The 27,709-nt window shown below is 39.0% G+C and overlaps 1 protein-coding gene across 9 annotated transcripts in view; it reads right to left on the minus strand.

The window, feature by feature from the left end:
* Positions 1-27,709, minus strand: part of STAMBPL1 (STAM binding protein like 1) — a 145,475-nt gene that overhangs the window by 107,092 nt on the left and 10,674 nt on the right. For 6 of the 9 annotated variants that reach the window (XM_031652195.1, XM_031652194.1, XM_021943463.2 and 3 more), the window contains 6 exons: positions 14,164-14,246; positions 10,227-10,444; positions 6,829-6,904; positions 4,299-4,394; positions 1,563-1,920; positions 360-484 (listed from right to left, as the gene is read on the minus strand). In XM_031652195.1, the coding sequence (XP_031508055.1) occupies positions 360-484; positions 1,563-1,920; positions 4,299-4,394; positions 6,829-6,904; positions 10,227-10,444; positions 14,164-14,193 (903 nt within the window). In that variant the 5' untranslated portion in view covers positions 14,194-14,246. The other 3 variants (XM_031652196.1, XM_031652198.1, XM_031652199.1) reach the window with 3 other exon arrangements.

Consider the following 27,709-nt stretch of genomic DNA (forward strand, 5'->3'; position numbering starts at 1 on the left):
AGTTAATTATACGAATGTATGTGAAGCTAACAATTGCAATGAAAATTTGATTTGGCAACCAGATAGATTTGGAAATCTGAAGACCTATATTTCATACCATTTTTCTAATCAAAGATTTAATTTATAGGTTGATCTTTAGGACAAGTTTTTATAGAGTCTCTGAAATTTTACAATCTATTTTCTAGAAGGATCATTCCATTAATAATGACAGTAGTTTTATAAAGTTAATTTGTGTAATGTTAATTTCATAATACTGATAACTCTTAGCATGCTTTTATTCTGTTCCACTTATCAGAAGAAATCTAGTACTATTAAAAGTATCTTATGCAGATACATATATATAAATATAAAGATCATACCAGTTTTCCACAGAGTATTCCACAGGTTTCTATTCCTCTCACTGTATTAGATTCTGCCAGCTGCAGAAATTTGTGGCAAAGATCTTTTGGCAAAACTGCACATCGCAGTCCTTCAACCACTAAATCTAAGAAACAAAAAAGGGAGAAAAGGCTAAAAAACAAACTGTATGTCCCATCTTTCAAAATTGCTATTGGCAAGCAGTCGCAGTTGGACATAAATTTCAAAAATAAAAGTATCAGGTGTTCCACTTTGCATATTTTATTTTAAAACTCTTAGAAGTAAACATTAACTAGAAGTAAAATTAAATTATGTATATAAATTATTTTATAAGCAAAGTGAGGAGGTACCAGCACTTTTACATGTTTGTACCTTGGGTCAACTACTTACATGTTATTTTACCTTTTGGCAGGAAGTAAATATACGGTTAAATGCATAGGCTGTGTAGAATGCATCTCATACTCCATAAGACATATGATAAATACTGTGTTTACCATGTTACTTATATCTTTATGAAAGTTGGTGATCAGCAAGTCAAAGCACAACGTTTTGGTAAACAATTAGCAGTAAAGTAACTTTAAAAATGGTCGCCTATTATCACTCATTTCAAATAAATGGGAACACAAATTCCATCTGACAGTGTCTGTGAAGAAGAATTCTGTATTTTGGAAACCTGCCAGCACTGATCTGGCAGTACGGAGCAGCACTAATTCTTGCAGAAACACACAGGCCATTGGGAGGTTAATTATCTATGTGTATGAGATTCTCTCAGTCCAAGGATGATGCTAAGCATACCGAGTATAAACATTTATTGCTGAGCAAAGTCCTGGATAAACAATTTTCTCAACACCTTTTCTCTCCAGAAAGATGGATGTATTTAAGATGTATGTATTTCTTAGTTAAAATACATAGAAGACAAAAGGACTTGAAATTCTTCTCATTTAAAATCTCTGTTCAATGATAAAATACTTCCCATTTATGATTGAGTCTCTGCTCTATCGGGGGCATCATATTTCCTGAATTTTAAGGTTATATATAGTAAAAGCCAGAGAGTATTGAAAGGTTAGTTCTGTCATGCATACCATATTATGCAGGGGTCCTACTACAATTAGTAATGAAATGAGGAGGACCCTCCCAGATGCTATAGAAATACGGTTCCATCCGATGAGCCTCAGTGTCTCACGGGGGTGCATTTCATCACTTACTCTGAACAGCACTTAGAGTAGCAGCTGGCGTTAAGGCCCTGTTTACAGGAGGAGAGTGGCTAGCATAATTGGTTGCGTCACTTTTATTAGGTTGATCTGCAAATACATTCAGCAAGGAATTGTTCTGGTGTGTGGAAAAGCAGGACAAAGCACTCCCATCAATCTGCTCCGACAGCCCTGAGGTTTGCTGACTTCGCATCTGACCTCGGGCTAACTCTTGCTTCTTGAGTTGATCTTCGAAAAACAGAAACTGCTCCGATTCTAGCTGCTGCTGGCGCATCTGAGCAATCCGCTTCCTTTCTGCCTCTATCAATCTCTGATGCTCCAGTTTTTTGAGAATTTCAGCTTTATATTTGTTCTAAAAAGTGTGGCAGCCAGAAGAGAAGGTTAGTGTCCAAGGAAAAACACTGAACTGGAATTAGACATTTTCAGTCTTCAAGCAGACAGAGAAAAGGCTAGATACTGTGATATACCCACAGGGACACTCAGGGAACAGTGAGAGAAATACATAACATCAGGGCAAAAGCCCCTTGATCTGATTAAGATAGCAGTTCTAAATCCACTGATATTTTACCAGAGACAGGCCATGACAATCAGGATCCCTCCATTCCCTTATGCTTGTAAATACTGGAAAATCAACGTTAAGGTTGTTTGCTCAGTCAGACCGACAAGACCACATGAAACAAAATACCTCACCCCTACTGCACTTTCAATATAGTGACCACTGGCCACGTGTGATTATTTGAACTTGATTAAAATTAAACAAAATTAGAAATTCAGCATCTCAGGCACACTAGTCACATTTAAGTACCCAGTAGCCACATGTGGCTAGTGGGTACCATATTGGAAAGTGTCAAACAGAACATTTCCATCATCCCAGGGAGTTCTATTGAACAGTGCTGCCCTAGAACCTTTTGCATTTGACTCTAGAACTCATACTCTGCTGGAAATTTATGGATAAGAAGGAATCACTAAAAAGAACGGTTATTAAGGCCAGGCGTGGTGGCTCACGCTTGTAATCCCAGCACTTTGGGAGGCTGAGGCGGGCGGATCACAAGGTCAGGAGATGGAGACCACGGTGAAACCCCGTTTCTACTAAAAATACAAAAAATGAGCCGGGCGCGGTGGCAGGCGCCTGTAGTCCCAGCTACTCAGGAGGCTGAGGCAGGAGAATGGCATGATCCCGGGAGATGGAGCTTGCAGTGAGCCGAGATTGCGCCACTGCACTCCAGCCAGGGGGACAGAGCGAGACTCCATCTCAAAAAAAAAAAAAAAAGGTTATTAAAATGTGTTCCAACCTTCTCTGTCACCACTAACGAAGAGTTTTGCTAAAAATGAGGAGTCCCAAGCTCTCCAGTCCTAACAAAATATTCAGGCTTATTAGGTCAGATAATATGAAGTATTAATGAGCCTTTCAAGTGATTTTGAGAGAAGCTAGATTTGGGAGCTACCATAAGATGGCGGTAGCATAGGGGACACAGCTGATAGCTGTACATTCAGGTGCATACAAATCACCCTGGGGCTAATTGCAGTTGCAAATCCTGATTCAGAAGGTCTGGGATGGGGCCGGAGATTCTGCATGTCTAACAATCTTCCAAATGATGCTAATGCTCGCTGAAGCGAGGGCTCACAGGCATCGCTGTTCATCTCTCCTAGGCTCAGTCCTGCTATTCTAACCCCACAGAGATTTCTACATGGGACACTACCGTAGGCTATGAAGTGACTGGTATCAAAGGCAGAACATGCAACAGCTGCAGAGCCTGTTCCTCCCAGGAAGATCATGAAGAGGAAGATCATACACATTGCCGACTGTGGAAGGGAGACTTGAACTGGGCTTTCGTCTGCCTTGCTGTTGCTTTGTCTTACCCTCCAAGATCATTGCTGTCTTTCATATTTCAAGTCACATTATTAACATACACACTTCAGGGACATTTCCAATTTCAACATTCCCTCTACCACTTCGTTAAAACTTACCACTCAAACTAGCCTTCCACCTTTGCCCATAGAAAGTCAAAAAGCTCAATGAGCATTCTCAGAGCTGATGAGATTGAACTGAAGTGGGAGTCAGTGAAGGTGGTAACTTCCAAAGCAAATAAAACACAAACAAAAAAGCAAAATAGCTTTATAAGAATGCTATGTTGAATGTGAGTATCCGATCCACTGACTGGCCAATTTCTTCTTCCAATGCCTTTCTGCCTCTCAGACATTATCATAATGGTCACTGTTTATTAATAACAACCCAGAAGCCACCACTTTTGGGTGATACAATTACATTTCAACCACATGGTTAGCTGTTATTCCATCTCAATGCAATCCTGACTATAACATTCTAAGAATCAAATTCACATTTCTAAGGCCTACATCATTAGGCACATCAAAAACCATATACTGCTCTCCCTACCTCCTACTGGCTGTTCATCTGGCAAAAGAGCAGCCATCTGGCTCAAGGTTATATTGGCAAGAGTCGATCAAAAAGTTCTACTTAAATCGCTATAGGAAATCTCTTTTCTAACACATTGCTTTGTTAGATGTTGTAGGGAAATAGAAATATCACATTGTTGGTGCAACTGCTTAACCTGGATATCAGCATAAATTTTGTATTGGTTTCACATCACTGCATCTTTAATTTTTAATTTAAATGCACAGAACATTTCAAAAACTCATCACATAAAAATGAAATTCAAAAACCACTTGTACATAAAATAGTCATGAAATAAGTGTACCAAATGAACTTACTTTGCTTTGCAAATATTCTTGGTATTCTACGTTATATTTCTTTAAAAGGTCGTTTTTCAATTCATCTGTCCTTGGGAATGCAATTTCCTTCAGTTTCTTTTAAAAATATATATACATATTGATTAGTGGGATTTTCAATACACTCTTTCAGATCCTCAGGTGAGAAAGAAAAACAGCTGGTAGGTGTGTTGCAAATAAAGTCATGAGTAACCAAAGATGATGGCAGAAAAATAAATCTTTTTTATGGGTCCAAAATATAACTTTCCAGCAGAAAAGAAACACTATTATCCCTTTTGTAAGAACTTTATTGGCCCCACTGATTAGATAAGCATTTTGTTATAGCCCAATGCTATAAAAAGTAAATAGCTAGAACTTCATGGCTACCTTTGTGGTACCCCATTTTTAGACCGTGAGTTTGAGATCAATCATTCGTTCTACAGTACATAAATCATGTAGCATCTGAATTAGAAGGGATGTGAGAGAATATATGGTGGATAGGGATTTCTACACATGCTAGACTGTAAAAAGAATAGCTGGGGCACTTTTTATTAAAATACAGATTCCCAAGCCTAATCCAGATCTACTGAATTAACACCTAGAGAAGCGGTCTGGGAATCTGGATCTCAAACAGCTTCCTCAGAGATTCTTAATGGCAGGAATATCTGGGAATTCTTATAAAGCCCAACTACCTCTTCCTTTTTAGAGGTGAGGAAGCAAAGGCCTGGAGAGATTGAAGGTCCTGTTCGGTATCATGCAACCAGCCAGCAGCCCATTTAGGACTGGAACTCAAGTCTCCTGACTCTCTAGCTCTTTCACCAAATTTCGATTCTCTTAATCCTTTGTCATTCATTTATGTATTTATTCATATATCTATTCAATAAGCATAAACAAGAGAAATGTATAGGGTTTTGCAGAATTTTTCTCCTACAAAAAAAAAAAAATAAGCATAACCCTAAATTGAAAGTCACCTTGACAGCCTGGCACCTTTAGTTTCCAAATGGAACTCTCTGAGGTTGAATGAACAAGAGAATTGAGGGGAAGTGCTACACAAAGACATGATAATAAATGATACTTCAGGTAAGTGACTGTAGACATTTAAAAAGTTGACTGGGCGTGGTGGCTCATGCCTGTAATCCTAACACTTCAGGAGGCAGAGGCAGGCAGATCACCTGAGGTAAGGAGTTCGAGACCAGCCTAGCCAACATGGTGAAACTCCATCTCTATTAAAAATACAAAAATCAGGCTGGGCGCAGTGGCTCACGCCTGTAATCTCAGCACTTTGGGAGGCCGAGGCGGGCGGATCACTAGGTCAGAAGTTCGAGACTATCCTGGCTAACATGGTGAAACCCCGTCTCTACTAAAAATACAAAAAAATTAGCCAGGCATGGTGGTGTGCAACTGTAGTCCCAGCTGCTGGGGAGGCTTAGGCAGGAGAATGGCGTGAACCTGGGAGGTGGAGCTTGCAGTAAGCCGAGATCACGCCACTGCACTCCAGCCTGGGTGACAGAGTGAGACTCTGTTTAAAAAAAAAAAAAAAATTAGCTGGGCATGGTGGCAGGTGCCTGTAATCCCAACCACTCAGTAGGCTGAGGCAGGAGAATTGCTTGAACCCGGGAGGCGGACGTTGCAGTGAGCCGAGATTGCGCCACTTCACTCCAGCCTAGGTGACAGAGCAAGACTCTGACTCAAAACAAACAAACAAATAAATAAATAATGTAGATGACCATCTGACAAAATCTGCATTTTGCTTATGCATCCTCAGGTCTGAAAAGACTCATAGGAAAGCCTTTATTTCATTATTTGGTAAAGTGTTTTTCAAAAATTATTTAAAATTGCATGCTACAATTGGCTTTGTGTACATGATTTTATCTTCCTTCATATAAGACCAACACAAGCTATTAAAGATAAATAAATGGGAAATATTGTAAATGTTTATTTAAAAGAATATATTCACAGCTATAAAATTATAGATATAGCAATTATTGGTGATAAACAAATCACTTAAAAAATGATGATAAATTGCAACACTCTTTTTCCTTGATAGTATTTTAGCCTTCCACCTCCTGCTTCCCCCACAATACTTTATAATCTATAGTTACAGTTCTATAAGATGTAAATAGCTAGAACTTTGTGGTAGCCTTAATAACTAATACTAATTTTCAAACAGTTATTGAGTTCAGGGCTGTATAAAATAATCAAAAGCAGCCAAAATGTCTGAAAAAAGTTCGGAGAAATACACAACATTCTCTTAATCTCCGGGAGAGATTATTGTAAAATAATTCCTTCTTCACACCATTAGGTAACGTTTTTCTTTCTTTCTTTTCCCCCAGCATCAATTAGACAAACCACACTGGCTCAATGATGATCATTAAACGTCTAAGAAAAAAATCGAAACATCATGGTTAATGGAATGAATTTCTCGTGCTCAAACCCTCAAGAGAAAGAGAAAGCGGAGGAAAGGGAAGGATGAATCAATAATGGATACTTATAGAGCATTTGATTCCACAGCGGATAAGCAAACCCACAATACCTTCATAATATCCTGCTTTTCAGGTACTGCACATTGCTGGTAATCTCGATGGTTAGGAAGCTTTTCTACAAACAAGCTAAGAAAGAGAAAACATGTTCTTAGCATTATGTAACAGCAAAAGCTCAATCATGGTTTCTAATAAGGGAATGAGCATCTTTTTTCAAAAATCACATGTTTAATAACTTATTTACCTACAGTCTTTCCATCTGCCTTTTCACTAAAGTCTGGCAAGAGTATTATTTTGGTATTAATGGTTAAACTCAACAAACTAAGCACCAGAGCTAACAAGGTTAAGGTCAGGGTACTCTCTAAACAGATCAAGTCGTTTGATCTTTCTCAGGTACTGCATGCTTAACCCCAAAAGAGCACCATCTTACTTTTGTGTACTGCTGGCAACACAGAGAATCACATAAAAATATCAGAGCATGGAAAGAGTGATGTAAATTCCTTCTCACTCTTGGAAAAAACTCAAATGACCACTGATGAACCAGCAGCGCCATCGTGTGTGTATCAAAAAACTCTTAACTGAAAACTTGTAACTAAGAAAAGTGACAACCAGAATCCCTAGTGAATTAGGAGGTGCTAATTAGGAATTCATTATTTTTCGTCACCATTTGAGGAACAAGAGACAGCAGCAGTGAAAGGAAATTCCTACAGGAAACCAAGTGCATCGCTTCCAGGTAAAGTGAAGAAACTGCTACCACAAGGGCAGGGAATTCTTTTTTATGCACTGATGTATCCTCAGCCTGAAGAATAGAATCCAGCTCATAATAAGTGCTCAATAAATATTTGCAAAATGAATGAATAACCCTTCCTTGAAAAATCATAATGAGCTGTAAATGCTGTTTCTGATCAAATAATATGCCTTATACTTACTGATTCTGTAAACTAAATAATAGACACATATACTCATCATTTAATTTCCTCTGACAACAGGCTATAGGTTAGACAGAAATGTTAGAGTAATTCCCATTTTAAATGAGAAAATTAAGGCTTAAAGAAGCTTTAAAAGTTGTTAGCTATCTAAGCCTTTATAAATAGAATAAATTCAAAGACATTTAGAGCAGAGGGGACCTCAGAGATTTTCTCCCATAAATCTTTCATTCGTAGATGATGAACTAAGGCCCAGGAAGAATGAGTGAATTACAAATTATCACACAAGAGAATCCAAATATTTTGATTACACAATAATTCTGAGATATAGGGGCCTTTTCCCTTTCACCAGGCTCACAATTACATAGGAGCATATGCAAGATCAGAGCAGAAGGTGAAAAAGAAATATTATTAATTGGTAACTTATTCAGAAACAAAATTTATTGGAAAAGCTTGGCTATCAATGGTGGAGAATAACTTCCAATTTCATATTTATTACTTAACTTTCTAAAAACAAGTGGTTTTCCCAGGTAGGGTAAGTACTGCCAACCATTCTCTAAATTTTCAAGTTCAGTAACTTGGATAAAATGCAGATCTCAATTTGTATACCATGTAAACCACCTTTAATTTTGCCCTTGGTAGAATCATGGAAGGCAATTTTTTTTTTTTTTTTTTTTTTTTTTTTGTCCTGAGACGGAGTCTCGCTCTGTCACCCAGGCTGGAGTGCAGTGGCGCGATCTCGGCTCACTGCAAGCTCCGCCTCCCGGGTTCACGCCATTCTCCGGCCTCAGCCACCCGAGTAGCTGGGACTACAGGCGCTCGCCACCTCACCCAGCTAATTTTTCGTATTTTTTAGTATAGACGGGGTTTCACCATGTTAGCCAGGATGGTTTCGATCTCCTGACCTTGTGATCCGCCCATCTCGGCCTCCCAAAGTGCTAGGATTACAGGCTTGAGCCACCGCGCTGAGCCATGGAAGGCAATTTTTAAAATATTGTATCTTTCAACTTAAATGTTCTCAGGCTAAGCCCCTGACTAAGCTAGTGAAATTATATGTGAAATAAGCCAGGCACAGAAACACAAACACTGCATGATCTCACTTATAATGTAGAAGGAATCTAAAATAGTTGAATTTATAGCAGGGCAGACAGTAGTAAGGTGGCTATTAGAGTTCCAGTGGATGAGGATAAGGGGTGAGATGTTGGTCAAAGGATACAAAACTTCAGTTAGACAGAAGGAATAAGTTCAGGAGGTCCAGTGTATATGATGATTATAGTTAATAACAATGTATTGCATAATTATGCAGCTTGGGTCTGGCACAGTAGCTCATGCCTATAATCTCAGGACTTTGGGAGGCCAAAGCATGAGGATCACTTGTATCCAGGAGCTGGAGATCAGCCTGGGCAACATAGTAAGATCCCGTCTCTACAAAAATAAAAGATTAGACGAGCATGGTGACACATGCCTGTACTCCCAGCTACTTGGGAGGCTGAGGTGGGAGGATCACTTGAGCCTGGGAGGTCGAGGCTGCAGTGAGCTATGATTGTGCTGCTGCACTCAGCCTGTGCAACAGGGAGGCCCTGTCTCAGTAAAAGGTCTGTGGGGTAATAAATATGTTAATTGGCTTGACTTGGTCATTCAACAATATAAGCATATATGTATCAAAACATGTTGCACACTCACAATATATATATAATTTTTGTCAATTTAAATCAAATTAATAATAAGCTAGCAAAAGTAATCGACATGTGACTTTCAATTAAAATAAAAAAATAGGAGGTTCAGCTTAGAAGATATAATTATTGATAACAGGACATCCTTTCAACTAGTAAGTTACCAGATTTATAGTAAGGCAAGTCCAAGTCCCACTTCTGTTAACTCTTCAACTAGGATATGCCACTAGCAAATATCTAATAGGAAATTTGATAGTTTGATATGGCTGTTTTGATGTAGCCACTTTTACTCAACATTTTGACAGCTCTTTTGTACATAGTGCTCTTCATAGCCAAATAAAATGTTTTTAAAAAAGAAATAATAAATGCTATATGAAACTTGAATGAGTTTCCTGAACCTATCCCTGAACCTGAATCAGATCTTTCCTGTGTCTCCCAACTTGTCCCCCAGACTCAAACCACCAAATCAAATTTTTTTCATGTTGATGACATGTTCTAGGTGCTTTAAGTGGAGCTACACTGTAGTTCCTGCTCTCATAAAGCTTCAGTTTCTGTTGGGGAAAATCACATGAAAAAATAAATTACATTTATGAAGAGTGAAGCATGTATTAAATAGATTATTGTGCTGGCCTTGGAGCCTCCTGCCTTCCCTGACCCTAAGCATCAGAGATGGTGTTGGGATGCCTGTGAGTACATTAGTTGGTAATTTAAAAACCTGAACATTTAAAGCTCCTAGAGACTGTGCAATTGGTCTGAATATGAAAACATTACTGATACCCAAACTGCCACATCAAAATAACTATGTAACTATTTTTCCAATTTTCTCACTTCAGAGGCCTTTAAAAAACTTACGTTATAAATTTATTATAAAGAACAAAGGCATTTTCCAAATTTCCTTCTTCCAAATACACAGACGCCATCCTCTCCATCTCTACTCCAGACCTAAAGTAACGTCGTGGAGTGATGTCTTCACTGATGGTGATATTACAACCAAGTTTGCTTAGGGCACGGACTCGCTCTTCTGGGCTTAGGGAAACATCTGTATGGTCAGGCATAGCAGCTAACTTTTTCTGTAAAGCAAAATTTAAATCTCTGATTAATTGCTGATTATAGTAAGAAAAGGATATGACTAATATTACAGATGTATTTTCTTTATGAGGAACCTAACACTATCATCTAAGGAAATCTTTTCATAAGTTAATGATATGATCAAAGTAAAGCATTTTTGCGTAAACATGGTTTATACAACAAAAAGACAAACCTCCAGGGTAAACATACAGTTTTATTGGAGTGGGATCTCACTGTAGGTTTCAGGGTACAATTATCTGGGAGTTCCAGGGTATGCACATGTTTCAGGTCATGTTAGGTAAAATATCATTGCCCCTCATATCCCTGTGCATGCTTCTATCTGGGATCATGTGAAGCAGGTCATAAGATGAATTCCTGCCATTGTAGGGTTCATGTCAGTCTACTCTGAAGGGTCTCCAAGGAGGTAACTTGGATTCAAGTTACTGTAAAGATTTAGTTCTATTCCAGAATAAGTGTTGTTGAGTAAGAAGTTTTCAGGGCCTCTCTGCATCTTCGTCGAGTTAAAAAAAAAACAAAACACCAAAACCAAAAAACACAAATAAGTCCTGGAGAAGCCTTTTCAAGCATAAGGATGCCCCTCCCATTTTTTTTAAACATAAAAAGAATCTCAGACCTCCGTATAATAGTAATTACACTGTTAAATTAGTCCTTAACCAAGAAAATAATGATATGTTACTAAGAAATGTCAGTGATAGTAATTTGGATTTTATTAATAAAAACAGCATCTATACACTTTTGGTAAAGCACAGAACATACACAATTCAGAATGATTATTCAATAAAAAGTCAGTGCTTCAGAAAGGAAATTTTCTCTGTTAAGTGCCAGATAGCAAGTATCTTAGGCTCTGCTAGCCATATGGTTTCCATTGCAACTTGAATTCAGCTCTCAGCATGAAAGTCACCATAAACAATATGGAAAAAAATGACCCTGGCTGTGTCCCCCCAATTTTTATTTATAAAAACAAGCAGGTGGTTTGGCCCTTAGACCATAGTTTGCTGACCCCTGCTTTAGATCAGCATATTTCAAAGCATGGTCCATGTAATAGCAGCATCAGCATCAACTGGGAGTTTCTTACAAATGCAAATTCCTAACAGGTCTCACCTTAGACCTATAGTCAGGATCTCAGGATCTCTGGAGGTAGGCTGGAGAACCAATGTTTTAATCCGTCTTTCCAGAGGTACTTATGCATGCACAGTTTGAGAAGCAAGGCTTTAGACCAACCACTTCTACCATTGCTGGATGCTCCCAGAACAGAGTGAGCCTAGAGCAAATTTAGCCTCTCAAGGCCTCCTTGGTCAGTTAAGGGTAGGTTGCAAGTCTGACTACTGTGTGGGTGGAGCACTTAATTCAGGTCTGCAGAAAGCTATGAAAGAAGTCAAGGTAAGCATACTTTTAGTCTGGCCATGAATTACTGAGCCAACCTTCAGAGGCAGGGCATAGTGAATTAGATATCTGGAGTTCTTCCAATGCCATCTGGCCTACTTTGGTGGTAAATGTATAGCCAATAGAACCCTAGAGATCTGAAATGATTCTTGGTCCTAAAGGTTTAACATGTAACCAGAGACCCATGAACTTGTTTCTCAAGGCTTCATTGAGTAAGAACCATACCATGTCCCTTGTATGTTTTATTATATGGCTTCACTACATCAAAGACAGAAATTGGAGCTCTGAACTTTGAGCCTCAGGCTTCAGTATATGGTCTTTTCCAGTTGAGATGTCTCAAATCCTACAGCAATCCATCCACTTTTCCCTGACCACACTCACCTATAGAACTCAACAGCACTAAAAGAAAATACTGTCATTTGACCACAGATAATTGCTTCAATGATATCAGAAAATGACTAGAGAAAAAAATCTATGAAAATCAGAATGTCTTCTAAAGGGGGTTCCAGCCTCTCATATGTATAAAAGTAATGTGTTCATATTTTACTACTATATAGTCCACACTGAGTTACAATTATTTCTGTACAAATGTGTCTGATCCCTTATGAACTCCTTGGGGTTTTAAAAGGGATCACTTTCCATTTATCTCTGTTCCCTGTAGCATCTTCCCTGCCACATATGTGATAATAAGTATATCAAATAAAAGAGACAAAGAAGTGAGAGAAGGAAGCAACAAGAGATTATAATTAGTTTTTTCCCTGACAATGAAAATTAGATTGATTTTTCCTCTTCTAAATGGTCCTATCCTTCCCAAATTTAAAATTGATTTCAAAGATAAGCTAGAAAATAACCTAAAGTCTTCATCAATCTATAGTTTGTTTTTTTTTTTTTGAGACAGAGTCTCACTCTGTCGCCCAGGCTGGAAGTGCAGTGGCACAATCTCGGCTCCTGCAACCTCCACCTCCCGGGTTCACGCCATTCTCCTGCCTCAGCCTCCCAAGGAGCTGGGACTACAGGTGCCCGCCACTGCACCCGGCTAATTTCTTGTATTTTTAGTAGAGACAGGGTTTCACGGTGTTAGCCAGGATGGTCTCAATCTCCTGACCTCGTGATCTGCCCGCCGTGGCCTCCCAAAGTGCTGGGATTACAGGCGTGAGCCACCGCGCCCGGCCAATCTATAATATTTCATTTGCATGCAAGCTTCTTGGATGAAAACACAAATTTTCCAGATACATAGCCTTTGTGTTCATTTTTACAGTGACATATACAATAAAAATTTTAATTATTGTTATATAATGTTCTAGAAAAACACAGAAGACATCTCATAAGGATGACTCCTTCCTCTGAAGAGGTGGAAATGGGTCAGTATTTATTAACCATAGTGGAACAACAACATGGGGACAGAAAATGAAAACATTTCTGCAACTGTCTACTTTCCAAACATACTCTGAAGACAACTAAGCTCTGTGAAGGACTTTCTTGGTCAAGAAAAAACATTAGGTCACAACCTATTTCAGTACAAGAACAAGGCTCTCTCTTTCTTTATGTCCTGGTGCTAGTCTCTGTGCATACAGGGTATTTAGTATACTGCACACTGGTACAAGGTCGCTGTGAGTGGTTGGGAAGGGTCTTCGGGAGGAGGAAAATGGGAATGACAGTTTCCATTTATTGTACCATCCTGGTAGGCCAGGAGCATCAAAAAATATTGTTTCCAATTGTCATTGGGCAAAAAGTACAAAATTAGGACCATGGAGATTACATAATGTGTCTATATTCACAGTCAGAGACTGATCTAGGACACAGAATAAGCCCATGTGATGTAGCTAGAGAAAGTGTGCACAGTGCTGGGCAGTGAGGGGAAAAGTGAGAAGAACAAGAGCGTCAAGTACAAAGACATTTACACAAGGATCCAAAGCAATACCTAGGTGTTATGTATGTTTTTCTCAGCTAACACCACACAAGGTGAGCCTCCAATTTTTATCTATATAAAGAAGCTGAGACACAAAGAGCTTTAAGTAGCTCCTCAGATATCAACTCTGAAATTCTTCTCTCTGGTGTTTTGCCAAAGGACTACACTCCTGGAATCTAGCTAGATAAACTAAAATTTTAGACTTTTGTGGAAAATAAAATTTATTTTTAAGTCTTACAAAGATAGCTTTATTAGTCACTTCCTCAAAGGAGACAACCACACAGATGGATGAAAAACTACAAGTGCTAAACTTCTTAAAGTAATTGTGACTCATTTCACATTTGTATGTTTCTGTTCTTCTTTTTGGGCTTTCCAACCAAATGTTAGGTATCAGCTGGTGCAACCTACCAGAGAATTCACAGTAAAAGGCTGATCCATGCTGTCTTATCTGTGAAATGAGGATGTTCACTGTTTCTTCTCAATCACTTCATCTGTTTCAAAAACAAGAAGCAGAACTAAAGTTATTTTTTGAGACTCAAGTTTGAAATCCCAAATCCCAGGGTTATCTCTGCCTCAGACAAACAGGAACAAATGGAAATAACTTATATAACCTTAAGTTATAAGTTCAGAGTGTTCAGAGAGACTGTTGGAAATCTCTTCCTGAAAATATAAAACTGCAAGTGGTGATGGTTTCTCGAAGCTGACCTTTGAAAGTGAAGGTGTGAAAATAATTAACATTTGACTGGCATCCAGTATGAATCTTCTGGGGGATACCTTACTTAGAACTCTATGCAAGGTTATAAAGTAGGTCTGCTTTCTTCAAAGGAATAAAGAAGATCATATTGATTATGAGCATGGACTGTTAAACCTAGAGCCGGTCTGGATTTAAACTCAACCTTAGAACTATGACAGGCAAAATTCTAAGATAGCTCTGTGATTCCTGCCTCTTGATATCTGTCGGTTTGTGTAATCCTCTCTGCTTGAGTGTGGTTAAGACCCGTAATTGGCTTCTAACCAATAGAAGATAGCAAAGGTCACGTAATATTATTCCCATGATTATGTTGAATCATATGGCAAAGATGAAGAGATATTGTAGATATATGAATCCCCCCTAATAATGTTAAGTTAATTAAAAGAAAAATCATCCTGAGTGGTCTGGATCTAATCAGGTAAGACCTCTAAAAGAAGCAGATTCTCTCCTGCTGGCCTTAGAGACTCAGCCACCACAAGTTCCAAAGCTGCAAGGAAATTAATTCTGCCAATGACCACACAAGCTTGGAACATGACTCGAAGCCTCTGATGAGACTCTAGCCCATGTCAACAAGTCAATTGCTGCCTTGTGAGACCATGAGCAGGGGACCTAGGTAAGCTGTGCCTAGACTCTTGACCCAAAAAGCAGCAAGATAATACATGTATATTTAAGCCATTAATTTCATAAACATTTGTAAAGCAGCAATAGAAAACAAATACGCTTAGCTGTGTGACTGCAGGGAAGTTATATAGACTTCCTGTGCACCTACAAAACGGGTGAAACAGTGGTTCCTACATCACGTGATTGTGCTAGGATCACATGAGTTAGCACATAAAGTCCTTAGAGTATCAATAGCTCCTAGCATATAGTCAATATTTTATCAATGTTAGCTATTATTAGAATCTTTATTTTATAGTTGAGACAACTGAGGCTCAGAGAAGTCAAGTGAATGTACCCAAGTTCAAATATTAATTCAATAAATGTTAGTAATTCCCATCCTTTTTATGCTTGTTTAGGTCAAGCTCTGCATCACCACTTTCCACTTCTAAATTTATTTTGTCCTTTATACCCCACACATCACTTAGATGACTTTGAACATGGATCTTCTCCTGATTTCCTCATTTAGGAAACAAGGGGTTAAGATGGATTATTTTCAGTTATAATATTCAGTGATTCTAGAAATCTCAGAAGTAGATCGGCCGGGCGCGGTGGCTCAAGCCTGTAATCCCAGCACTTTGGGAGGCCGAGGCGGGTGGATCACAAGGTCAGGAGATCGAGACCATCCTGGCTAACATGGTGAAACCCCGTCTCTACTAAAAATACAAAAAAAAAACTAGCCGGGCGTGGTGGCGGGCGCCTGTAGTCCCAGCTACTCGGAGGCTGAGGCGGGAGAATGGCGTGAACCCGGAAGGTGGAGCTTGCAGTGAGCCGAGATCGTGCCACTGCACTACAGCCTGGGCAACAGAGCGAGACTCCATCTCAAAAAAAAAAAAAAAAAGAAATCTCAGAAGTAGATCAATCAATACCTCCAGTGCTATTTTCTGGCCTAAATCCATGGTGGAGGAACCCTTCAAGAAAAATTACTCTTGTATTCCAGTCTTTCTCCTCCATTGTCTCCAGTAATCCCTGGGGTAAACATTGAGCTCTAAGCCTGCAGGCTACAAAAATGCCCAAGAAAGAAAAAACATGGTTCATCACAGTGCAGTTTAGAAATCGAGTTAACAATTTTGGCACCACTGAATGTAGGCAATACCAACTGAGGAATTAAAACTTCTCAGTGAGAAGAAGTAAACCAGGAAAAGACGTTAAAAGAGTTAAAAAGACAGAGTAAAGGTTTATGGGGAATGTGAAGCCGGGGAGGGAGCGGAACAAGGAAACACTAGTAAGTCATTTATTAGGGCCTTATAAAAGAGTAGAATTGGCCAGACACAGTGATTCACACCTGTAATCCCAGCACTTTGGGAGGTCGAGGCAGGCGGTTCACCTGAGGTCAGGAGTTCAAGACCAGCCTGGGCAACATGGTGTAACCCCGTCTGTACTGAAAATACAAAAATTAGCCAGGCGTGGTAGTGCACACCTGTAATCCCAGCTACTAGGGAGGCCGGGGCAGGAGAATTGCTTGAATCCATGGGGCGGAGGATGCAGTGAGCTGAGATCGCACCACTGCACTCCAGCCTGGGTGACAGAGCAAGACTCCAGCTCAAAAATAAAATAAAATAAAATATAAATAAAAAAGAGTAGAATTATTTCTTTTGATGATTGCTCAGATTCATAAAGAGAGAGCATAGACTTTAAAAAGTTGAAAATACTAGGATAGGGGTTTTTAAACTTTACTGCATCTAAAATCATATAACCCTGAGATCTGTTTAAAATGCAGTTTCCTAAGACCCACTCTAAGGATTCTGAATCCGTCGGTTTTAAGCCCACAAGTAGGTATTGTCAGATATGGCCCAGTGATTCCAACACATGAGGTTTCCAAACAATACTTTGACAGACACTGCATTTCAGAATGAATTAAGCAGGATTCTTAGTTGCAGGCAAAGGTCTGACTCTTGAATTCACAGAAGGATAATGAAGAAACACAAACTTCTAGGAGGGCCAGAGAAATCAGGTTTGGAAGCTACATATCCAAGAACACTGCCCCAGACTACACAGCAGCATTGGTCTGGTGAAAACACCTCTGCTATCTCTATCACTTGATGAACAGGGGATTCTACAGCTTCTACTACCAACACCAGCAACTCCAGCAACTAGCTGCTGCCCTGGGAATAATGTGCAGCTGCCATGTACTTCTCTATGTCTCTAGTTTCTATTTCAAAGCATGAGATGCAGGTGTCTGACTGGCAGAGTCTGGGTCCCATGCCTGCAGCCTGGCTGAAAAGATGGCCGAAGATGTAAATATCTAGCACTTTATCCTCTTGTAGGAGGCAGTGGGATATGCCAAGAGAGGAGAGGTGGATTCAGGGCTGGGTGACCAAAAAACAAGGGTAAGTGTGAGCAGAAACAATGAAATAAACATCTCCGTAATGAGCTTCCATATGCACGAAATGTTTAAACATATTTTAAACATCAGAGTTTATTAAATTACTATAGATAAAAACTATTCACTCCCACATAAGAATATATTCAAAATTCAGAAATAGAAGCCAACTCCCCTCAAATCTAAGATGAAAGAAGTTCACAGACTGGTCAGTAACTATTTTTTAAGCCATTTATTACCTGATGGTCTTGCCTTAATTCCTTTATTTTTTGCCCCCAGTCCTGGCACTTACAGTTGCATTATAAACAATTGCCAATATCAACATACACGGGTATGTTTTCTAGTTCAGTGGCTCTCAAAATACAGTCGAGGTTCCCCACAATCCTGTCAGGGAGTCTGTGAGGTCAATATTACTTTCATAATATTGCTAAAACATTATATGACTTTTTAAATATCAATCTTTCACAGTTGTATAGTGGAGATTTCCAGAGGGTACAAGAGTTAATGGAATGCTTACTTGCGTGCTCTTTTAAATGTCTGTTTTGATTTTTAATACAGTAAATATAAATAGATATAACTCACATAAACAAATCCTTTTCGTGCCCTTAGTACTTCAGAGTGTAAAGGGGTTCCAAGACCAATAAAGTTGGAAAACCATGGCTCTAAATCAACAATGCAAACAAATAAACAAAACAAAAACTCACCATGCTACCTCAATCTAATCAGAAATAAAGTGGGCCAGGAGAATCTAAAACAGGGAACATTAATGGCAAGTACCACTTTCCATTTGTGCTACTGTGGTCTTACTAAAACAATTAGAAAATTTGAACTGAGGGTACAGTAAGAGGTACTTCACCTCATAGTACTTGAGATCCACAGATGCTAACTAATGGGAACTATTCAGTATCATGCAAGAATAAAACAAATTCCCCCTCCAAAGTGGAGGTCCAAAGTGCTATAAAGCACATGGTGCAAACAGCCTTTGGAGTGAGATAAGCCTGGGTGTGAGTCTAGGCTCTATCATTTGCTTGCCAAATATCCTTTACTGAGCCCCCTCCAAGGTTTACTTTCCCCATTCGCCAGGGGGCTTGTCACAGCCCCACTTTACTGCTTTCAGCGTGGCTTAGAACTAATGGAAAACATTAATCAGAAATGCCTGTTTTAATCTCAGCCTACTCCCTAACCTCTACCTCACATTCTTGTGGCTTGATAACATCTGAAGATCTAAACTGCAGCCTTGTGATCTATTTAACCTGTAAGATACCTCTTGAGAGTTCCTGCTTCAGAACTCTTGCCTTCTTGCTTTTATTGCTAGCCCCTTTTCCTGACCATAACCTCCAAAGACATCATCATTTTTTTTTCTTTAATCTGACCTTTTATAGAGGAATAGGGGAGTGTCTGCTTTCTGTTAATCCTGACTCACAAGAATGAGAGGAATCACGATGTCAAAATCCTACATATTCACAGTGAGCACATTGAGGCCAACTCCTGTCCCAGAGATTCAGCTAACAAGTAGCTCTCGGAACCAAATGAGCAGTCAACTGTGCCCAGAGGGGATGTGGCAAAACTGCATTCTCATCCATGAATGGCCTGGGAGGGGGCAGGTATCCTCTCCAAATTGATATTTTACAGCTCTGAGCTTGTAACAGTTTACTCTCTACATAACCATAGCAAAATCCTCTTGGCTTCTGTGTCCCTGCAATGTCTCCAAGTCTGAAGTCCCCCACGGAAACATGGAAGAGTCTCAACAATTCTGCCCTTTAAAACCAGCAGCAAACAATGCAAGAATGAACAGAGGAAAATATCTGACCTAGCATGGTGCTTATTTTGTGATGTTTTTCAGCCTTAATTTCCTTAACTCCTTCTTTCTTTCTTTCTCTTTCTTTCTTTTTTCTTTCTTTCTTTTCTTTCTTTCTGTCTCTCTCTCTCTCTCTTTCTTTCTCTTAAAATAGTGTGTGTGCATGTGTGTGTGTGGCAAAGTTCAGAATCCTGACCCATTTTCATCCACAGAGAAATATTTTCCAGAATTCAGAAAGGAGGTGACTACTAGGCAGCGAACAGTCTCCTAAGAGACTCAGCATACAGTAAAGAGCCAGCGAGACCATCACCCAAATGTGCCATTTTCTCCCAGGCACTTGAGTGCCCTAGTGACCTGGATAAGGAGGTGTGGCCCACTGGCAGTTAAGAGAGGACAGAGTACCTTATACCTCCTCCTGGAGTCTCATTTCTAATTGGCCAAACCAACAGCCACTGGGTTAGTGGTCATGTTTTCCAGGAAGAATATGGTGCAATTTACTCAGTTGGAGATAGATAAAGAAAATTATTGTAACTCAGTCTATAGACCTCAATGACCTAATCTGATTTAGATAAAGGGAGGTAAAGGGTCATTCCCAGGTGTTAAATGACAGAGACACAAAGAAGGATCTCCCGAGTCACAGCCTTACAGATTGAGCCCTACTTCAGGAAAAATAAATAAATCTAGGCCCACCCTTCATTTCCCTTTTGAAGGATTTTAAAAATTCAGCCATCCAGAGACACAACAAAAAAAGAGAATTTTAGACGAATATCCCTGATGAACATCAATGCAAAAATTCTCAATAAAATACTGGCAAACCGGATCCAGCAGCACATCAAAAAGCTTATCCACCATGATCAAGTGGGCTTCATCCCAGGGATGCAAGGCTGCTTCAACATACGCAAATCAATAAATGTAATCCAGCATATAAACAGAACCAAAGACAAAAACCACATGATTATCTCAATAGATGCAGAAAAGGCCTTTGACAAAATTCAACAGCCCTTCATGCTAAAAACGCTCAATAAATTCGGTATTGATGGAACGTATCTCAAAATAATAAGAGCTATTTAGGACAAACCCACAGCCAATATCATACTGAATGGGCAAAAACTGGAAAAATTCCCTTTGAAAACTGGTACAAGACAGGGATGCCCTCTCTCACCCCTCCTATTCAACATAGTGTTGGAAGTTCTGGCTAGGACAATCAGGCAAGAGAAAGAAATCAAGGGTACTCAGTTAGGAAAAGAAGAAGTCAAATTGTCCCTGTTTGCAGATGACATGATTGTATATTTAGAAAACCCCATTGTCTCAGCCCAAAATCTCCTTAAGCTGATTAGAAACTTTAGCAAAGTCTCAAGATACAAAATCAATGTGCAAAAATCACAAGCATTCTTATACACCAGTAACAGACAAACAGAAAGCCAAATCATGAATGAACTTCCATTCACAAATGCTTCAAAGAGAATAAAATACCTAGGAATCCAACTTACAAGGGATGTAAAGGACCTCCTCAAGGAGAACTACAAACCACTGCTCAGTGAAATAAAAGAGGAAACAAACAAATGGAAGAACATACCATGCTCATGGATAGGAAGAATCAATATCATGAAAATGGCCATACTGCCCAAGGTAATTTATAGATTCAATGCCATCCCCATCAAGCTACCAATGAGTTTCTTCACAGAATTGGAAAAAACTGCTTTAAAGTTCATATGGAACCAAAAAAGACCCTGCATTGCCAAGACAATCCTAAGCCAAAAGAACAAAGCTGGAGGCATCATGCTACTTGACTTCAAACTATACCACAAGGCTACAGTAACCAAAACAGCAAGGTACTGGTACCAAAACAGAGATATAGACCAATGGAACAGAACAGAGTCCTCAGAAATAATACCACACATCTACAGCCATCTGATCTTTGACAAACCTGAGAGAAGCAAGAAATGGGGAAAGGATTCCCTATTTAATAAATGGTGCTGGGAAAATTGGCTAGCCATAAGTAGAAAGCTGAAACTGGATCCTTTCCTTACTCCTTATACGAAAATTAATTCAAGATGGATTAGAGACTTAAATGTTAGACCTAATACCATAAAAACCCTTGAAGAAAATCTAGGTAATACCATTCAGGACATAGGCATGGGCAAGGACTTCATGTCTAAAACACCAAAAGCAATGGCAACAAAAGCCAAAATTGACAAATGGGATCTAATTAAACTAAAGAGCTTCTGCACAGCAAAAGAAACTACCATCAGAGTGAACAGGCAACATACAGAATGGGAGAAAATTTTTGCAATCTACTCATCTGAAAAAGGGCTAATATCCAGAACTTACAAAGAACTCAAACAAATTTACAAGAAAAAAACAAACAACCCCATCAAAAAGTGGGCAAAGGATATGAACAGACATTTCTCAAAAGAAGGCATGCATACAGCCAACAGACACATGAAAAAATGCTCATCATCACTGGCCACCAGAGAAATGCAAATCAAAACCACAATGAGATACCATCTCACACCAGTTAGAATGGCAATCATTAAAAAGTCAGGAAACAACAGATGCTGCAGAGGATGTGGAAAAATAGGAACATTTTTACACTGTTGGTGGGATTGTAAACTAGTTCAACCATTATGGAAAACAGTATGGCGATTCCTCAAGGATCTAGAACTAGAAGTACCATATGACCCAGCCATCCCATTACTGGGGGTATACCCAAAGGATTATAAATCATGCTGCTATAAAGACACAGGCACACGTATGTTTATTGCGGCACTATTTGCAATAGCAAAGACTTGGAATCAACCCAAATGTCCATCAGTGACAGATTGGATTAAGAAAATGTGGCACATATACACCATAGAATACTATGCAGCCATAAAAAAGGATGAGTTTGTGTCCTTTGTAGGGACATGGATGCAGCTGGAAACCATCATTCTCAGCAAACTATCACAAGAACAGAAAACCAAACACCGCATGTTCTCACTCATAGGTGGGAACTGAACAATGAGATCACTTGGACTCGGGAAGGGGAACATCACACACCGGGTCCTATTGTGGGGAGGGCGGGGGAGGAACTGCATTGGGAGTTATACCTGATGTAAATGAGGAGTTGATGGGTGCTGACGAGTTGATGGGTGCAGCACACCAACATGGCACAAGTATACATATGTAACAAACCTGCACGTTATGCACATGTACCCTAGAACTTAAAGTATAATAATAAAAAAATAGCAATTAATAAAAATGCTGATTAAAAAAATAAAAAATAAATAAAAAATAAAAATAAAAATTCAGCCATCAAAAGCAAAGATTACATTGATTTGTTTTTACACTTATCTTCTGTAATATCTGCAATCAGCAATATGCTGTGACCTAGATGATATATTATCTGTACTAAAATATTGATAAGATAAAAATGAAATGATCATAATATTAGAAATAGCCTTTATTGGATTTTTCCCCATAATTGTAAGTACTATATATGATCATTTACTAGGTGCCAGGTGCTTGTCTGTTACTTTTAGAGGTATATTCCACATTAAATATACCAGTCACAACAGAATGGTTTCTATCAGATCAATGAGCAAGAATGCAGTTGTTACAGGAAAGATGATTAAATAAACCACTCCTGATGTATGTGTTAAATTACTTGGAGGTAGATCTAGGCTACTCTGAGTGCAAGCAAGTCACACACTGGGCCATAAAATAATTATTTTGCATAGCGTAATACAAACTTTTTATCCAGCCACCAAGATGAAGTGGTTCGGTGCCCTTAGCATGAAGATCTCAGGTTTGGGGACCATATACTACTTTGGGAGGATCCAGTTTCTATCACTAGTTGGGAGTGTTACAGCAGCTTATTTAACCTTTTTGTGCACCTTAGCTTCATCTATTAAATAGGGCTAACAACAGCTTTCCAGAAGAATTCAACTAAAGCTTAAATGAGGTAATACATAAAAGTTCCATTATAGTTCCCAGCTTGCAGGAAGAAACTCAAAGAAAATCAGATTCTTTCTCACAGCAAATGTTGGAGAGGTGAGGTTAATGACCTCTGCTAAAAGTTGACTTATATTACAGATATCAGATGGTTGGTTGATGTGTAATTACTTGCCTCTTTGCAATGAGCTTTTGACAACAGTTATCTATCCCCTAGCCACCACTACTTCTTCCTCGCCAGCAGGGCCCAGTCCCACTAGAGATAGTCACTTTCTTCTCAGCCTCCCTTGTAGTCGGGACTTGGCTGGTTGGCAGGTGACCAAATATCGGACAATGAGACCTGAGGGGAAATCTGTTGGGAGGATTCTGTGAGAAATTTCCATCTCTAATGCAAAGAGACAGCCTAGGGAATATATGCCTTTTCATCAGCTGAACATGTGACTTCACATAAGTCTTAAAAGGCAGCAGCCATTTTGCAACCTAGAAGGGTCAAGCCCAAGGACAGCCAGTGTCTGGAGGATGGCAGAGCCCAAGGGTGGATGAGCCCGGCTCCTTGCTCACATGGCTGGGCTGCTGATCTTACCCTGCAACCGTTCTCTTCTAAAGTGTTATTATATAAGATTTAAAATGCCATTACATAAGACACTTAGGATTCTGTAATATGCTCCCTAATTAGTATAGGATTCCTCTGGAAATACAAGAAAATCTTTAGCTATATGAATCCCATGACAAAAAAGGTGATTCTGAATAGTAAAATAGTAAACAATAATAATAAAATATTGTGAGATTTAAATATTTTTGAAGGGAAACAGTTCTAAGATATATTATTTACTCCTTAATATAGAAACATTAACCTTTTCTTGATAATTCAACATTTTATTTCATGTACCTGCCAATAACAATGCTTCCCTCCATTTCTAATTTGCTCCGTTTAATCTGTCATTCATTTAGAAAAAAATCAATTAAAAGGCAACTTATTTACTAAACTTCTTGACTTCGGTCTTTTTCCTCCTTTAATCTATTTTCTCTCACTGATAAAATTATTTGAGACTATTTATGAATTAAAGTGTAGACTGGGTGTGCATCAGGAGAGATCTTCTGTGTGAACTACCTGCTGGTTACAGTGAATGTGCTACATGATTTCTAATTTTGCTGCTCAAAAAGCCTTTTATCTTACTTGTTTTTTTCCTAGACTGTCTTCTAGGTAAGAGCGAGCTGAATTCTGAGCAGGTGAGGTACTATGTCGTCTTCAATAGAAAAAGATAGCAAAAACAAACAAACAAACAAAAAACGAGGCTATATAATAATAACAGGTACCATTAACAGAATACTTTCCTTCCCTGGCTAATGGATGCATGAACACACATGATCTCAGTTAGCCTTTTCCAATAGGAGGCAGTTGAGCCTTGGGATTAGACACGCAGTCTCCAGGGTTAGAACATCTGAATTCAAATTCTGGCTCCAAGAACCACTAACTGCAGAATTGCAGCTTCCCAAACTGCAAAGGAGGTTGCTAATTGTATCTAATGAATAGAGGTACTGAGAAGGTGAAGTGAGATAATGCTTGTAAAACATATAGCACAATGCTGGGTGACAGTAAACACTCAACAAATGATTACGACCGTGATTTCCATTTTACAGATAAGAAAACTAAAGCCTAGAAGAGATAAGTAACTCAAGCAAATGACAGAACAGGGACTCCAGATGCGCAGGAGTCCAGAGCTCATACTCACAGTCATACAATAACACTAACGACTGGCCTCTCATAGAAATCGGGAAAATCCAAGAGAAGGTCACATCCTTGGGCCTTGGACAAGAATGACAAAATTTACTGTGGAAATGAAGTGTTCAGTTCAGCATTACAAATATCTGATTCATAATCTCCTCCCTGCCAAAGAAATAAAAGGAAATTCATTCCCTTCATTTTTTTTTTTTTTCTTTCTGAAGAGGGAGTTTCACTCTTGTTGCCCAGGCCGGAGAGCAATGGTGCAATCTCAGCTCACTGCAACCTCCACTTCCTAGGTTCAAGCGATTCCCCTCTTTCAGCTTCCCGAGTAGCTGGGATTACAGGCATGGGCTACCATGCCTGGCTAATTTTGTATTTTTAGTAGAGACGGGGTTTCACTATGTTGGCCAGGCTGGTCTCGAACTCCTGACCTCAGGTGATCCACCCGCCTCAGCCTCCCAAAGTGCTGGGATTACAGGCGTGAGCCACCGTGCCCAGCCCCCTTCACTTTTTTCATCGGCAGAATGACTTCGTGTCTGTGGACTGACTACATGGTATATGTAGTTAAGAAATTCAAATCCATAATTATTCTATCTAGACACAGTTCAATTCAAAATATTTGCTGGTTTTTAATATAAATTCTACATTTTTGTGGTATATAAAAGGCATTTCATATGCTCATCATTGTACTCATTTTAGATTCTTTTCTAAATGTGATGATTCAATTAATATGCATCACAAAACACTTGGCAAATGAATTTGAGGTGCTGGAGATTCACATTTGTACACAGGTATTTTTTCACCATAAATTCATATGAACTTGCTAACTGTGCTCTCCTCCTGCTAAAATACTTAAAATTCTTGGAAATAATGCATTTCTAAAGATAAGCTACCCATAAGGCACTAAACTTTAATGTACATTTTAATATACTTCCTTTTTTATTGCAATTTGCTTTTAAGAAAATACTATCCAAAAAATACTTAGTTCAATGAAGTATAATGAGTCACAAATAAATGTTTTAAATAGCATCATTTTCCTGCCTGCCAGTTGCCTGAAAGCTCAGAAATGGAGTTAGTCCTTCGGCATTATTAATCAATTTTATTTAAGTTTCATAACTTTCTTAAGGACAGTAGTTCAACAAAATGAACTGAGTCCAGCACTATTATTCAAAAGCAAAAGAGGGCTATCCTGAAGTACTTCTCATTCACTGCGTCTCCACTGTTCTCCAACCATAAGAATCTTAACTGTTTAACATGTCCCAATGGAGGCTGTATTCATATGTTTGGTTGTGCACTGGACAATCTCTTCGATGCAGCAGGCAGAAGCAGAAAAGACAGTTTCCTTCTTAACTTTCCCTGGCAATCCATTTTAAAGAGTTTTCTTGAAGAGCTCCTTATTCCGGCAAAGTTGTTAGCAAGTGGTCATCTGCTGTTCCTATTTGCTCACCACTCATCCGCTTCCTACCTTCCTACCCTAGAGCTGACATCCCCCCGATTTTGATGCCAAGTTCCCTCTGGGAGTGGTTCCTGGATAACCTGCCTGCATTACAATGCCTTGGTGGAGGAGAGGTGTGCTGGCCACACACACACACACAAACACACACACACACACACGCACGCAGACACACACACACAAACCCCACAGATTTCTAGGCCCCACTGAATCAAAATTTCTGGGAAGGGTGCCCCAGGGATCTCTAGTTTTTGTCAAGCAGCCCAGGATGTTTTTATGCACACTAAAACTTGAGACTCACTGCATTAAACAGTTACAAACCCCCACGAAGCACCTGGCCCTGAGCTGCTGAACATTCCCTATTTAAAATCAACTCCTGCCTTGGCCTCTCTGAAGTGGAGGTGTTTCCTTTCTCCTCCCTCACCCTGCATCTCAAATATTAATATTCCATCTTTTTCTCTTGATGTATCTTTATTCTACAAGACACTTTTTTTTTTTTTTTTAAATTGTGGCTTCGGCTTAATTTGAGCTTTAGCATTGTACCTTCAAATGTCCTCCATCCATTTCCACCAGGACACCCAACTGTGATTTTTCATTCGATACAGTCCAAGGCTAGATGGATCTTTCCTGTGAATATTGATAGCTCCAAATAAATTTATTCATTCATTCATTTATTCAATGTTACTTATAAAGCCCCTACTTTGTGCTTTTATGGACCTTACATTCTGCTAGGGGCCAGGAATGGGGCAGAAAGGTGTAAAAATAACAAACAATTATGTACACAATTATCTAATAAAGATTGTGGTAACTGTGACAAAGATGAAATACAGAAAACAATGAGAGTTATGCATTTTTTTTGGCAAAAATACCTTATAAGTGATGGTGTATCCTTCATAATGTATCAGGAGACATATGTTATTGATTTGTACAATTATTAATGATGTTAATCTTGATATTTGTTTAAGTTATATGTCAGGTTCTCCCCGATACTATTTTTCTCTTTACAATTGAAAAGTATCTTGTAGGGAGACTATGCAAATATGCCATTGCCCACTAATTTTAGCATCCAAAGATTTTTTTCCCCGAGACAATTATTGTGGTGTTTGAAAGTGGCCATTTTTCTATTTCCATTATTCCTTCTATAATTATTAGTTCAGTTGACATTCGTGCTTGAAAGTTGTTTAATTTTTACATAGAATTTTTAAAATTTAAGCTTTCAAGTGGACCTATTTTCTTTATGGTATCTAGGTTTCTCAACATTCTTTAAAAGGTCTTGAAATAAATATGTCTACCAATCTTTTCTTCTGGTACTT

Source organism: Papio anubis, chromosome 11 (genome assembly GCF_008728515.1).
Source record: "Papio anubis isolate 15944 chromosome 11, Panubis1.0, whole genome shotgun sequence".
NCBI lineage: Eukaryota > Metazoa > Chordata > Mammalia > Primates > Cercopithecidae > Papio > Papio anubis.